Raw genomic sequence first — 16,722 nt, 5'->3', positions numbered from 1 at the left:
GCGATGCGGCCGACGCGACGCCGCCCGGCCAAGACGCCGCTTATCGCGACCTCGGCTGGTATGGATTTCCAAAGTCGCCGCACGACCACCAATCGACCAGTGACCCCGTCTACGGTCACCGCGGAACGGGCGGTTATCAAGTACAGGAAAACGTGGCAGATTTCAACGGAATATTTTCGATCGCCGTCCCGCCGAAGCACCGCCCAACTTCCGCACAGGCATACCACAACAATCCTTCACCGGTGTCGGACGTCGGCAGCGATAACACCGTGGACCGGATGCCGTCGGTTCTGTCCATCGCTTCGCCGCCGATCGTCAACAACGTTTACTACACGCTCGATCCCGTCGTGCCCTACAACGACGTGGCACTTCGATCGCAGCGCAAATCCGTTGGACGGCGGTCCGTCGAAAATGTCAATTGTCAAGTAGTCTCGGGATGATTTATAATAATTAGGCTTTGGTACCGCGGTGTTTGTTTATTTTAACGTGACCACCATTTATTAGCTTTTTAGTGCTTTTTCCATAGATAGCTATTATCTACGGAAATGATTTCACAACAATTAAAATATGAAAATATGTTTATATCCTATCAGCGTTGTGCGAATTCCACGTGATATATTATAAGCTTTGAGCTCCTCGCGCCGATGACTATCTATATCGATTGATAATTTTGTTTCGATTAAAAAATCAATTTCAAAAGATACACTGATACGTGATGACAGCGATAAAGTCATACAAAAATAAAAAAATAAATAGGTAATACAATTAAATATAAGACGAAATTTTCTGTTTTGGTGCATGTCTGTATGTATGTTTTTAGAGCTATAAGTTCCTAAACCTAGATTATAATATATATAATATATATATATATATATATATGTATTAACTAGCAACTAGTAATAAATTTAAGTACGTGCAGTATACAATTAAGACGTGGTCTATTTAATGGATTACATCTAATTTTCTTGGGTTTCTTGGGTCAATTTTAATGGAGAAAAAAATATATTATGTAAATCTTTTAGATTTTCTTATTTTTTTTTTTTTTTTTTTTTAGTGACAATTTATACTTTTGGTATCATGATAGAAGTACAATATATTTCTTTAAAAACAATAATGTTTACGTATTACATATTAAACAAAAATATTGTCTATAAATAAAAACTTAATTTTAGATAACAAAATAAAAAGTTGACTTAAAAAATTATATTCCAACATCTAAACTCCAATTACCTATTTATTATAAAAATAACGTTTGTTCAATAATCATTATATATTAAATAGAGAAAAATAGAGAAAGAGAAATACATACAGTTTTTATTGTAAAATTAAAAATATAGATTGTTATTAAAAAAAATAAATAAACCTAATAAAATTTTACTAATTTTGCTTATTTTTTTACTTTTTACTATGTAATTTTTTTTCTACAAAATTATAAATATTGATTAAGATTATAATTTTTATATTATGAACATAATATAAAGTAGCAATTTAAATTGATCACCTAAAATAAGCACACTGTGCCCTTGTCATTTTTGCTAAACTTTGATGTATTGGTACGATAAAACGACACAGTAGAGATCAGGTGTTTGCGTACTAAGAGAAGCTAAATACATTTTTTTTTATATAAAATAAAAGTTTATGTGGTGATTCCTATAGATGTATTTAAACACCAATTTCATTTGATTGGTTATACGTCAAATATATTATTTGTGCAAAGGAAATAAGAGCTAACAGATTATAGGAATTATAGAACTATGATTATAAGTTATAACCTGTTTTTTCCAATATAAGAGTCAAAAGAAACGTCAATATTTTAGCTTCATTTACCGTAATATAATATTTATATTATACATGTTATATTACATTGAAAACGTAAGTATGAAACTGTTCGGAAGTTAAAAATAGTTATTTGTGACTTTGTATTCAAATTAATAATTATCATAATACAATAATTTGACCTTGACAAGTAGACCAATGTAAGCTATCAATAATCTAGCATGAAATCGATAATATTTATACGCGCACCTGTTTAACGGCGTGACAAAACGTCTAGTGCAATATTTGCGTTAACAATTAAAATTAGATGTATAGTTTGTATGAGTTCCAGAAAATGGTTTAATTTCGGAGGTCAAACACATGAACATTTCGTAATTAAATACTGGACAATGTACTAAAATATAAAATAAAAATTTCTGATATAACAATAATTATTATTTTTTAAATTTTCCGCAACCAATAATAATATGTTGTATAATATAATATATACACTACCGCGTATTATTATACAATAATATGTCTATAGTGATATAAAATATATTATTTTTGGCGTACTGTTGTTGTTATTATTATTGTACGGGTATAATATACAAAAATAAAATAAAAATTTGTCACGGCAAAAGAAGTCGTTTTTCTCGAATTGTATTTGTATGTGTATGTATTTTTTCTAAAGAAACAATTCATACACAAACAACGAAGCAAATATAATTATATGAACACTATTTTGTAACAAATCGAAGAAAAACACGAGGTCAATACAGTTTTCTGGTGGAAGTGTGGAGAAAGTACAAATGGTGCAATGTATAGGTAATCTTTGATACAGATGTCTCGTACTCTTTTATACTTATCTTCAAGAATCTTCAAGTAGGTAAGCTACAATTTTAAGCTTCAATATGAACAAAACATTAAATATTATTACAGTTTTTTACACCGAGTATCATATTATGCGCACGAAAACAATATATTTCAGTAATGAAAAAGCAAACAAGTTATTGAAAACTGTACAGAAAAATCAATATTAAAATATAATATTTAAAGAATAAATAATAATAACAAAATATATATTATGTGCGTAATATTATCAAATTTAATAATTTGTTTTTAACTGAAAAAAACTAATTTTATTACGAAAAATAATAAATGTAAAGATATATGCTTTCATAATATTTTGAAATTCGATACTTTTTTTAATTCTATTATTTATTTTCACAGAATGAACAAACAAAGTATTTTATAACAAAAGTATACGTCTTTATATTACTGTTATTATAAAAAAAAATAAAATTAAAAAAAAAATACATTTCCACATTAACAGCGCATTTTTTTTTAATTTTATAATTTATTAAATTGTATACCAATACTGTTTTAATATATTTTATAATTTGTACGTCATTAATAAAAGCAAAACAATGTATTCCAAATTTAAAAACGTATAAACCATAATAAAATAAGACTGGGTAAGTATAGGTACTCGTTTGGCTTCACTCGTGCAAGACAGTGCGTTGTATTATTATTGCTTAGATAAGAATTTGTGTTGCATTTTTTTCTGTTAATAATACTGTATTACAATCTTAATGTAAAATTACAATGAATTATAATTTTGAAATATCTTTACTTAAAAAATTATAAGCTAACAGTAGTTCAATGACCTATTCGGTTCTCCGTGGATATTTATTCTCTTAGTTACCTGCCCACCCGCTAGATCAAGTTAAATTAACCATGAAAGGAATACGGATAATTATTAATCAATTGCAAAAATAAAATGAAGAAAATTGTATATAGGTTATATTTATCAAGAACAAGATACGATTAAATAGATAGAACTACATTGAAATTTCAAAGAAAAGCACGAAATATATTTTTATATTAAAATTGTATTCCCGTGAAAATGAGAATAAAATAAATATTATATAAATTACATTTTATTTTATCAAAAATAAATACATATCATTTTTAAAATAAATTTTTATTAAAAAAATTAAACTTCAAAACCTATAATTTTATGATTTATTGTCAGAATATTTTATAATACTTGTGTTTTACTTAATCTTTTGTTATAGATTAATAAACCGATAAATTTATTTGTTTTATAATATACTGTGTGTTTTTTTATATCTGACTCTTTGACGTCACATTTAGAAAACTTAAGGTAGTTAGAAATTTTAAACCTTAACTTTTAAAGTGATTTATGGTAATAAATTGGATCTAGTTGGTACTTTTTAAAATCTTTAAGAAAAAAAAAATGTTTTTTTTTTTTTGAAAATAAACTTTAAATCTATATTTTCTAAACATAATTCTTAAAATATTTTGGCTCTATTTGTACTGTTTTTAAACATTTGAAATTTTTGATTTATTTTTATAAAATATTTAATGTATATATGTATGTTTATAAAAAAGCTTGAACAGCTGAGAATAGGTAATACAAAGCTCCACATAAATTGTCCTTAGAACAATCTAAAAATTTAGAAAGTACAATCTTTTTTAGAAATTCGAACTTAAAATATTATTGAAATAGGATATTTAAGCTAAAAATATTAATCATATGAACTTGCATTGTATCCCAAACATATAAAATATATGTATTATAACATAATGATATTTTCTTTTGAACCTATTCAAACTGTCTTACCTACACGTTGGTATTGACTTATAATTTATAAATTATAATTTGGTACCTAACAAAATATATGATATGATATTATAGATTATAATAATATACACAATATTTGTCAAAAATTAATTCAATACTTACTAAAATTAAATGAGTACAACAATTAAATTATAAAATAGCCTTAGAACGATATGTCGTCTTCACGACTCAAAATCGATTTTGTAAACTACTCAAGAACGAGGTACACTGGAAAATAAAATAAATATTTTATTATAATTTTTTAATAACATATTAGGTAAATAATAAATATTTCTATTAAAATATTTGTGTTAGGGCATTCATTGGGGATATGGAGACAAGGCCTTCTCTGTTTTATATATTATCAAATATTTAAGCTCCGCTGCTAATGTTTTCTGAAATTCTTGCCTATAATATGCGTATACTAAAAATACGAACTGTGTTGCACCTATACATATGACAAACAATTATATCGATAAATAATACTCTGCATTTGATAATTCTGTAAAAATCGACCAGAGAAATCTTAAAATATTATATCATCATAATGCCCGTAAAAAATTCTTATAGTGTATTGGCTATCAATATTACATCAGGGATTATATTTTATATTAAAGAAAAAAAATACTAAAAAATTTAAAAATAACAAAACCACCATATAACATTATATATGTATACGATATTATGATTTATAACTGGCAACTGAATCCTACCACTGCAGTAGCCGTGGACCGTCGTGTGATGTAAGCAGCAACAGGCGTCTTTGGTAGATCATCCCCCCTAGACCTTTAAACGAACCGGAACAAAATTGCCTACATAAAACAGCATGCGCTGCCGTACGACACGTCTATTATTACTGCGCTGTGTTTGTGTTGAGAGTGTTTTTTTTTCGCCCCAAATCTATCGGTCAAAATAAACGTAACGTAAACGTCGTTGTTTTGAATTGTTTTTTTCTTCATTAACCGTTATCAGTTCGTTGATGGTATTTCTCTAAACGCAACCAAGTGTCGTCCACCCATAGGAGATGGTCAGTAAAATATTATTTGATTATTTTTTATTCACTTAAGTACACATCAAATACGCAATGTGTTTTGCGTGGGCATGTGTTGTTACAAGTATTATGCACATAATAATATTATGTTAATCACTCATTTTTTTCAACAATTTATCTGAAAAAAAAACAAATAAATTACTCGCGCTTTGTCGTTTATGTCATTTTATAATCGTCGAATTGAAGACAAACTATGTATAGTTAAGTCCTAATTCACAACATTTATATTTTATGACACCTACATTATTATGAGTTATTTATGTCCCCCTGATTTCGAATGTAGATAACCTATTGATAATAACAATTAAAGTTTGATCAATCAAGTTTATTTTTATTTTTTAAATATTTAAATAACATTTTTAATTTTGTTACCGTCTTCTACTCTTGTATAACTTATTTTTAATTTTCATCATAATAGGTTTATCGTGCTAAATAACAAAATATCAGATAAATAAATTATTGTCTAAAGTATATTTTTAAGTAATAAGTTACATATTAATACATTTTACTCTATCGTAATCACAAAGCAAAATTAGTCTCGGGATATTGATATATTATTTATATCAATAAAAATATACATACTATCAAGTATTTAGATTTTAAAATGTCTTTTTTCTTCTTTTTAAAATAGTAGTATAGATTTTAGGTCTATAAAGTTAATAAACAAGTATTTCTAAAAACAATATTTTTTTAAAAGATTAATCAAAATTAACCCAAGTTTTTATACTTCAACACTCAAATAAATTGATCTTAAAAACATTGTTAATCATAATTTTGAATCGATAACTGCAATAAAGAATAACTATAATTATTTCTTCTAGTTAATAAAACATTATTTGAAAATAACTAATAAACAATAATATTTGAAATCATTCTAGCTAAACTAAATAGGTACCTACGTCAACAAAAATGTTAAATTTTGTAAGTATAAATATATTAAGATTTATTTCAATTTTGGCTTATTTAAGAAATTAAAACAACAATGCGACGATGCGACCAAGTGCTATTGATGATAAGATAAAATTTGATAAAAATAGTAAAAATATTATGCAACTAAATAATGATTTATTAATTCATTGATATTGTTCTAAACAAATATAAATGCGCAGCATAAGGCATACACATAATAAAATATGTAAAATGTAATTATTAATAAATTCATGCTTTAACAATACTTGATATTGTTAATGTTTCAGCTTGTCGGGGCGTTCATCTTAACACTATTAGCTTTATTTTGTTTCGACGGTTCTTTTGGAGAAGAAAGGTGAATTGATTGTAAAATATATAATACATATTTATTTTAGTGTCTACTTGAGTTATTCTTTACCGATACCTATATCTTTACACACGTGTATAATATTGTCAAAAGAGTAATATTAATCACTGGATATAGAACATTTATCCGTTTACTATATATATATATATATTTGAAACAGACTATTAACCTAATTTAATCGTTCAGGCTCGTGAGCTTCTTTAACAAATTAAACAAGGAAAAAAATATGGGACAGATACAGAAGAATCGTGACATTTAACCTAATAAGTCGTAATACGTAAGTTCCTACATAACTTATGATTATAATGCCTCTAATGTTCACAATCTAAGGGTATTCTTATACATATAATATATATATATATAAAATTCGTGAATTTTTTACACAATCATATATTTTAAAACTCGGTCGCGATAACTACTTAAAAATTATTTTGAAACCGTGTGAATGATTATCGGTAATAGGTAAAGAATCGATTACAGATAATGTGTTCAATAATGAGTTTGGACGTTGGGTTTCGATAGTTATCTAGGACATGGAGACTTCTCGTCGGGCGGAGATCTTTCATCCTACCATCATTCGGGAGGCCATGGCACCCACAGCGGCCACGGACATGGTGGGGGTGGTGGCGGAGGCGGCGGTGGTGGCGGTGGCCACGGAGGCGGCGAGCACATTCACAAGGGCGAAGTGATACATAGGCATGTGCACGAAGGCAAAGTGGAACACATCCACAAGCACGTGGGCCACGCTGAACACGACCACAAGCACGCCGGACACGCGCACCACGACCACAAGCACACGGGCCACGCGGGCCACGACCACAAGCACCACGGCGCGGCCGAACACAAGCATTCGCATTACGGCAAGGCCGAGCACGGTCACAAGCACGTCGGTTCCGGCGCGCACTCGCACAAGCACGTCGGCGCCGCTGAACACGCGCACAAGCACCACGGACAGGCGGAACACGCGCACAACCATCACGGGCACGCGGAACACGCGCACAACCACGTGGCGCACGCCGAACACGGGCACAAGCACACGCTGCACGCTCAGCACGGGCACAAGCATCAGGGCTCGGCCGGCCACACCCACAAACACCTGGGACACGCCAAGCACTCGCACGCGCACGGCGGGCACGCGGACCACAATCACAAGCATCACGGGCAGGCCGAACACTCGCACGGGCACCACGGCAGCTTCGGGCACGGGCACGAGCACCACGGCAAGTCCCAGCACACGCACGCCCATCACGCCCAGGCGTCGCACGGCCACAAGCACACGGGCCATCACGCGCACTCGCATCACCACGGCGTCGACGGTCACGGGGGCGGCGGTCACGGCGGCCACGGCGGTCACATAGGGTACCTGGTGAAGAGGAACGACGGCGTGGTGGCGGCGCCGGCCGAGGGACTGAGCAAGTACTACAAGGCGCCCGCGGTGGCCGCCGCCGTACAGGAGGCTTCGCCGTCGGCGGTGCCGAAACTCGAGGGCGTACCGTTGGAAGAAATGTTCAGCAAGGTGGAGATCGCCGATTACGGCGGCTCAGCTGGCACGACCGAGTGAAGTGAGTGAACGCGATCAGCGATTGACTCGACGCGATCAAACTTGTTATTCGTCTACGTTTGCCACGATATTATCCATTTTTTTTAAAAATAATTCAATAATAACTATATTACCATATATGCGAGAGAATGTTATTATTATTTGTTTACCTTATAAGTATTATTTTATTAATTGTGTTTACTTTATTTTTTCTGCTTTTTGTTATTGATAAACATTAAATAATATATGAAATATATTATTATATTATGTGTTGTTAATATTTATCTTATCGTATAGGTAGTAGTAATAATAATAATATGTACATGTTTGCATCACAAAAGAATAATAATATTATTATAAATGTTATACAATATTTTGTAATGTAAATAAAAATAACACGTTATTATACGCGCTGTCTTGATAAATTGTTATTCCATCATATAAGTAGGTACAAAAACAAAATTAAACACAGTAACGAACAAACGTTGTGTATAATGTGTACGTGTGTGTACGCGTACGTGTGTGTGTGTGTGTGTGTTTCGCTAAAACTAGGTTTTTGTAGCGTGAAGGAATGTTTTTTGTCGTGAAACACTGCGCTCGTTCGGTTTCATTAAACAAAATTAGTCAAGGGTTGTTTTGAGTTGCGCAATATTATAACAGGTGGAAATTGGACCCAATTAACTGTTGTAACTCGCGTTGAGCGATTGCGTAACGCGGTAGATATACCACTGTCGGAGCTGTGGAAATGTGGCTTTTCCGACGGATACCTGTTGCTACTGCGTTATTGTATAAATGGACAACGTGCAATAATAATGATTATAAATATCTAACAATATAATTACGATAGATACGACACAACAACGATGACGACATAACAATAATAACAATAATGGGAAACAAAATTGTTTTTATTCATATATGTATATATATATATATATATTATACACAGGTAATGGAGATGCTAGTAGAGTGTTCAATCCATCTTGTTGAGCGTGTAACGCAATATCCTAAGTTCGTTGCTGATGTTGCTGGCCAACTCTTGCAGTTGCAGTTTCGAGTCCAGCACCTGTACGCTCTGCGTGTAGGGATTATATCGGATTCCGAATTTTTTCGGTATTGTTTTTGCAAATTTTCTGTAAGAAAACGAAAAAAAAACCGTTCGTTTAAGTTCACTTGAGAAACAAACAAAAATTTCGTCTATGCTGTCTAATGGCGGTGGGGTGGGTGGTATTGGTGAGTATGGTCTGAGGTCAAATGTTATTAATGTTAACGCGGATGTTGCTCACATAAGTTTGTCTTTGACGTCGTCGAAGCTCTCGGCGACAAAATACGTGGGCTGGTACTCAGTGATTGGATACTCCTGTTTGCCAGTCACCTCAGGATCGAACGGTTTCAGCTCCGGTTTGCCCGAAAGCGAGTATTGGAGTTCGCCGATTGATGACAGTAGTCCAGCGCCATACGCTTTAAGCTCACCGTTCTGACGACACAATCCGAACTCGACAGTGAACCAATAACACTACAACACGGCACACGTCATGTTACACAATATAAAATATATAAAATTCATATAATTTTCAGGGTTGTTTACCAAGCTTAAATATTCACTCACATTTTATTTCTTGTATATTTTGAATTAATCCTAATTTTTTTTTTAACTTTAAAGATATACATAAGTACCCTATTTCCAATTATTAAGATTTTGTTTTTATGTATTCTAAAGAGAGTTCTACAGGCTATAATGATACAAGCTATTTTTGCTTTCAAGCGAAACTAAAATTATTTTACTGTACATTTTTAAGCAGACGATTGTTTGAAAATGTTGATGAATCTAAATAAAAATTAACTCTTCGGAGTAATAAAATTTACATAACAAGGATAATATTGTTATCTTTCAAAAACATCAAATAAATTTAGTTTTAAATCTTACATTTAATTTACTCCGACAACTTTTATAAATTTTAAAATGTTAAAAAATTATATTTATTATTAAAATTATAAAATTATCATAGCCTTTTTATCTTCCATACTCGTTTATCATACACCTATTATTTTTAGTACACCAAGTTGAATAAATCAAAATCTACAATTTCAAATTTCGATTTAAATACATAAACAATTTTAAAAAGTCATCTGATTAACAACTTACAAGAAAAAAGATAATTGAAAACAATAAATCAGTATTATCGCAAAAAATCTAAGTATTTGAAAATATAGCACTTAAATATACTTAGAAGTTGTAAAATCATAATTTAAAAAAATTCATAGTCAAAAGATAAATGGGGGTGAACATGTTAGGCGAATCACTCTGTATATGTGTGTGTTTATGACGGTATACAACAACGCATGAACAACCGTGTAACACGCGTATGTATATTATTGTACCAATGTCATAAAAGAAAATTAATATCTCAGCCGATACGCCAACATTACGATATTACGATATCGAATTCTTATAATCTATATATTACACGTGAAAATTATACATATATTGTGTACGGTTTGATCGTTACGCACTATCTGTATATAAATAGGGTTACTATATTGTTATACGATACATAAATTATAACATTATTATTATGCTTCAGTCACAATAATATTTTATTTAACACTCACTATAGGTAGGTACTTTTAATAACTAAAAGTTTATATGTGTCATGCCAAGTTGATGGAAAATAATCATTTTCCATTATTTTTCATTTTTTCAGCCTATTTTAATGGAATTATTGATAAAACAGATTTTATTCACGTGATTCTTTACGTTTTAATAATAAATAATTATGTAGGTATATTTATATGATGCATTTGAGTGAATTTTGATTTTTTTTTTTTTTCATATAAATAACTATGGCCATAAAGGAAGTATTATTGATTTTTCTTTAATAAATTTGTATGATATTATGTATAATTACTAATTGCTGTTTTAAAATATATTTTTGTTTTAATCGCTATATATATATAGATATATTTATATCTAAGTTTTATTAATTAACGAGGTTAAATTAAAATTAGATTATAGTCAATTTCGGACTTGTATTGTAGAATCAAAATTATCAAATTTAAACACTTTTCTTATGTATAAAAAACAACAATGCGTGACAGCAGTTATCAAATAAATCTACCTACGTAAGTATTTCAACGCAACGAAATATAGTTGTTATGGTCAAGTGCATGTTATGTTATAAATATTTATATATTGCGCATGCGCATTTACCGTGGCCAATTTTTTAACATAATCGTCAGGGGCGCCAAGCGACGCTAGTCCAATTTCTTGAGAGAATTGTGCAAAAGCTGGATTAGCGAACAACGGTACGTGGCCCAACAGTTCATGACAAATGTCAGGTTCAGGCGTGTACAACGGCCGACTATGATGTCTGATGTACTGTGTGGAATGGAATACTCTGAAAGCTAGCCCTGCTAAGAAATCTCTGGATGAAAGAAGCCCACCAACAGGCCTTAAAGTGAATCCGGTACTATCTGCAATAAATTACAATCAAAGATCATAAAAAAATAAAACATTTATTTTAATTTTTACTAAATAGGTTTTTATTACGCGAGTATAATACGTGTTATCTATATTATTATGATGGCGTCCTAATGTTTTAATTTTTTAAATGTTCTATTATACACATCATAATAAAAACCTGTAGTAATTATACGAATAATAGTTATTATTATTTTTACCCTTAAGAAAATTAGAAATATCCTCGAATTGCGGTATGCAGTCCTCTCTATAACCACAATTTTCAACGAATAAGGGAAATAAATGATTATATTCATTACACGCATGCGTCGGATACAGTTTAGTTAGTTCTCTGAACACAGTGCCCCACGTCTTTATTTCTTGTTCTGTGTATTCGATACGAGGTAATGGATCTCCGCTGTAAATTAAACATTTTATTTGTTAAATACGGTATTGTACTTGTATTCAAAATGTAATATGCTCTAATAATTCATAAATAATTATAATTGCGCAATTTAATAATTGTTTTGCGATTAGTAAATTTTAAAGATATTGCACTGTCGATCACATACTGCCTATAATTCAACGCGGTGTCGGCCAAATACTTCCTCCTCATTCTATACACAGGATCTGTGAATCCGGGATGATCGGCATTCAGTTCGGCTCCGTGTGATAAAATCTGATTGGCATACTTGTCCAAATCTCGGATCCGCAACGGAAACCATGGTACATATTCTACAAGATAAACGCCACGGTTTTAAGAACCAAAATTCTTGTCTCATGTTCGTCCCTTATCCACCCTACCCCTTAACCATCTCGAAAACACTCACTATCTTTCACTTTGCTATCGTTGAGATTGTTTCTAGATACTACGGAACAGTACGTCATCGTGCCCTTCAATATTTCCACCACTTTGGGCACGTTACCACCAGGTGCGCATTCGACGAAAAACTCATACTGGTCCGGTATCCTGTCTGACGACCGGGATTCGATATGCAACAGGTTCACATTGTATTCCTATACGGTACATAAAAATTGAAACCACTGTCAATTTATTATTATTATTATTATTATTATTATTACTATTATTGAATAACCACAATTTGTAATCATAATATGTTTCGATTTATTAGGTTAATTTTTTTCTCGTATTAATAGCTTAAAAAACTTTGAATTACATAAATAGGAAATCATGCATTTGACACTACTCGCTTAATCACTGTCAGTTATGCTACGAAATAATTTATTATTTTATAAACCTTTGTTACGTTAGACATACTGTAATATAATTTATTCCGAACAAACAAGTGGTATCGTGTAATCCATTTAAAGTGTTATTTATTTTTATTAATAGTCAAACATATTATTTAGGTAATTATTAATTGAACTAGTGCAATTCAAAATGATAAAGATATACTGTAAATGCATTTACCTTGAAGAGTTTCAATGCCTTGGCCAGAGTTCCGACACTATCATTTCCAGGTGAAAATATTAGCGTGATGGATTCTTCATCAAGAGGAGCTATGTATGATCCTTTGCGAAAATTAGGTGTCTAAAATAATGGAAAAAGTTTTTTTTTTAGATAATATGCCTTTCTGTGAAATTATACCAAAATTATTTTAAATTAATAAAACAATTTTCTATGTTATGTAATTGTTACACACGTATAATATTATTATATTATTTTATTTTAAGTTTATATTTAGAATAATATTATACTTATTAAAATTGATGTTACTAACTTTCACATTAAAAATAAAATCACCAGTTAATATGTCTCGTATACGCATAATACACAATATACTTTGAAAACATATAAAGTTTTATAATATTTAAACTCTTGTTTAAGTTATACCTAATAACTTATTTACACAAAAAAAATACAATTAATACTTAAAATATAATAATGTAATAATTATAGTTGGTTTTATATTTAAGATAATTGTTACGAAATTCTACCATCATTAATTTTTAAAAATATGAATAGAATATGCATATTATACAGCTAAATATATAATATATATTGACAAATGTGTTGAAACAGATCTACCTATTTATTCTGTACTCTTGGTACAAAATAAAATAATATGTCCTATTCGAAGCAAATTTCGCAAATGATCAAAGTGATATTACATAATATAAATCGTTTATTTATTGATAATTTTTTTGAATTTAAAAATATAAAAAAAATCAATCTATAAATTAAACATAAATGTTAATCATTTACATTTTGACATAAAATCAATATTTTATCCTGAATTGTAACATATTTAAAATCATATTTGTAAAAAATGTTAACAAATGTTATAAAGAATCTAAACATTATTAAATAAATATTTCTAACAATACAAAAAGTTAATAAGCAATAAGCATCAAAGAAGAATTATTTATAATATTAAGTATAATAATTATTAATTTATCATAAAACTACTAATGAAGAATAAATATTTTTATTTTATTATTAATGAACCAAGAAACAAAATTAGCAAAACTATAATAATAATATTTTTTATAAACAATTAATATTATATAATAATACATAAAACTATAATTTTATTTAAAATATAAAATAATAATTGTATTTGTATCATAATATAATATTATTTGTTTCAATTACTTACCCCTAAGCTATTTTCTATCACTTTAACATTTCCGTTCATTGTGTACAAATAGAAAAGTATTAACGTAAATCTTTAAGCACAAATGTCTAAAACCTATCTACTCAAACAACGGACAGATAATGCTTTATAATACGTTAAAGCTAATATATAAACATTTAAATATTAAACCCGTTTTCTGAAATCAATTTTCCCCACTTAAAACTGAGTGTGATGTAATATTTTTATTAATGTATATACTTATATAGTAGTAGTCATCTAATTGATGAACGTGATTATAATTTTGTTCTAATTCCGAGAATAGCACGTTTTTAAGATTGATGTTTATTTATTATAAACAATTATTATATAAATAAATCTATAAAACATAAATAATTATATGTTTTATATTTCTATAAGTATTACATTATGTTAATCATTCAAGTTAATTCGAAAAAGCATGATAAGTGCGCGTTTATTTTTATAATGATAGATATGTATATCATGTTTATGTTATTGCGAAAAATTAAGAACTACTTTCACAGTAAATAAGGTATCTATGATGTAACTCGTATCAATTATTGGTAAAATTACAAGGTAGGCACTACCCGTTAGGATTTATACGAAACGGTAATCAACTTATAAATAATGATAAACTATCCAAACTTTAAAAGTGATTTATCATTATAATTTTAGACTTGATTCTTGTATCATGAATAAATATGTAAATTAATGCATTATAAAAAAATTACGTTTATAATTAAACTTTATAAATACATATTTTAATTTTGAATCAATTAAATTTAACTTGGTGTAAAGCAAAACGTTTTTTTAAAATTGTAAGATTCCTTCATAAATTATAAAAATAACATGAAAATATCATGATTTTATGTTAATAATTGTTAATACATTAAAAAAAAAAAAAAAAATAGAAAACTATTATTGAACATTTGATATTAAAAAAATTTCAAACTAAATTTCTTTTATTTGTATTACTTAACTAAATTATTATTTTGAAGTCTCTACTATTACTATAATAATTGCAATGCAATAAATAAATCATTTAATAGTTAATAAAAAATCTTTTATCATTTTAAAAAATTAAGACAAACAAAAAAGTATACTAAATATTTTAAGTTAAATTTATAAATAAAAATTTTAATTTAACTTGATAATACTATCAAAATAATTATTTTTTATTATGCAACTATTATTTTTATTATTTTTATTTATACAGATATTTTAACCGTATAGATAAATTTTACAATTTTTATGAAGGAAAATATCCAGGATATAATAAAATCAAGAATAATTGTCGGTTACCGTATTTTTTATGCAAATATCTAAAAAAAAAAACATATTAAAACATAATAGTTATTATTGGAATAATGATAGTAAATATTGAATATTATTCATTATGGCAATCATTTGTTTAATATTTTAAACGCTTTCAATTATACATGTAAATACAGTAGCCAGCATAGATCATCAACATTTTAACTTAAAACGTCAAAGATAAGTGGATCGAAACAAAAATTAGTTAATCGAAATATTACTATTTACGTGTATAAATCATTATATTACATTATGTTTAATATATATACACATTTATAAATTGGAAGCATTTAATTGAAAATGATACAATGGATGTTTTTTAAACATCATAAATTCATAACAAATCAACATCATTTGATTATAATTTTTAAAATAACATTCACCATGGTTAATTGGTATTATACAATTAATTACCTTATTTATTTATATCAGCTATCGTATTATATTAAGCAATTATTATTTGATGCAACAATGATGTATTTTGCCTTACTCTTTTATGATTTAATTCAAGAAAATTACTGTATTCGATACAATTTTCAATAAAAAAAAATTATTAAAAAGAGTTGAGTACCGCTCTATTGTATAGTAGGTATCAAGTAGTTCACTGTTGTAATGTATATCTTAAATTTGAATTCAATCATATATTATTGTATACAAAAAAACAATTTTGAGTGGAGACAATATTTAGCTTATATCATAAAATACATTTCATGATAATATTATGTTTAATAATACGGTTTAAAGCGAAATTTTACAATTATTTATTACTAGTTACTTTTTTGAAGATTATTGATAAATATGTCACAAATTTAATGAACAGCTAATATACTTGACAAGTACATCAGTTGCGGAAACCCAAATGTTTCAACCACTTGTTTGCATAAAATAATTAGTACCGCATTTACAGTTTAGGATACAAGAAATAAGGAAAATAAGAAAGAACTGCTTTTAGAAAACAAAATATAATAATTTTATAACACTAATAAAATAAATACTTAAAAAAATATTTTAACATAATATACTTTCACTGCACTAACTTACTAACTGTTACAAAAATA

At 28.8% G+C, this 16,722-nt stretch overlaps 3 protein-coding genes across 3 annotated transcripts in view; 2 read left to right on the top strand and 1 right to left on the bottom strand.

The window, feature by feature from the left end:
* Nucleotides 1–781, top strand: part of LOC112599225 — a 7,250-nt gene extending 6,469 nt beyond the window's left edge. The window contains exon 4 of the mRNA XM_025346046.1: nucleotides 34–781. Within this exon, the coding sequence (XP_025201831.1) occupies nucleotides 34–440 (407 nt within the window). The 3' untranslated portion in view covers nucleotides 441–781. The remainder of the gene's footprint in view (nucleotides 1–33) is intronic.
* Nucleotides 782–5,229: 4,448 nt separating this feature from the next.
* Nucleotides 5,230–8,438, top strand: LOC112597593 (histidine-rich glycoprotein-like). Its single transcript, XM_025343738.1, has 3 exons — nucleotides 5,230–5,432; nucleotides 6,653–6,720; nucleotides 7,255–8,438. The coding sequence occupies exons 1-3, from the start codon at nucleotides 5,430–5,432 to the stop codon at nucleotides 8,291–8,293; spliced, it is 1,110 nt and encodes a 369-aa protein (XP_025199523.1). The 5' UTR covers nucleotides 5,230–5,429; the 3' UTR covers nucleotides 8,294–8,438.
* Nucleotides 8,439–9,159: 721 nt separating this feature from the next.
* On the bottom strand, nucleotides 9,160–14,493 carry LOC112597512 (protein henna). Its single transcript, XM_025343624.1, has 8 exons — nucleotides 14,354–14,493; nucleotides 13,165–13,284; nucleotides 12,563–12,749; nucleotides 12,305–12,467; nucleotides 11,954–12,150; nucleotides 11,484–11,746; nucleotides 9,559–9,788; nucleotides 9,160–9,405 (listed from the first exon to the last, which is right to left on the bottom strand). The coding sequence occupies exons 1-8, from the start codon at nucleotides 14,390–14,392 to the stop codon at nucleotides 9,246–9,248; spliced, it is 1,359 nt and encodes a 452-aa protein (XP_025199409.1). The 5' UTR covers nucleotides 14,393–14,493; the 3' UTR covers nucleotides 9,160–9,245.
* Between the last annotated feature and the right edge of the window lie 2,229 nt (nucleotides 14,494–16,722).

This window comes from Melanaphis sacchari, unplaced genomic scaffold, assembly GCF_002803265.2.
Source record: "Melanaphis sacchari strain LSU unplaced genomic scaffold, SCAv2.0 Contig0_pilon_pilon, whole genome shotgun sequence".
Taxonomy (NCBI): domain Eukaryota; kingdom Metazoa; phylum Arthropoda; class Insecta; order Hemiptera; family Aphididae; genus Melanaphis; species Melanaphis sacchari.
Note: the sequence above shows the minus strand (reverse complement) of the source record. Positions and strands in the feature narration are given on the sequence as shown.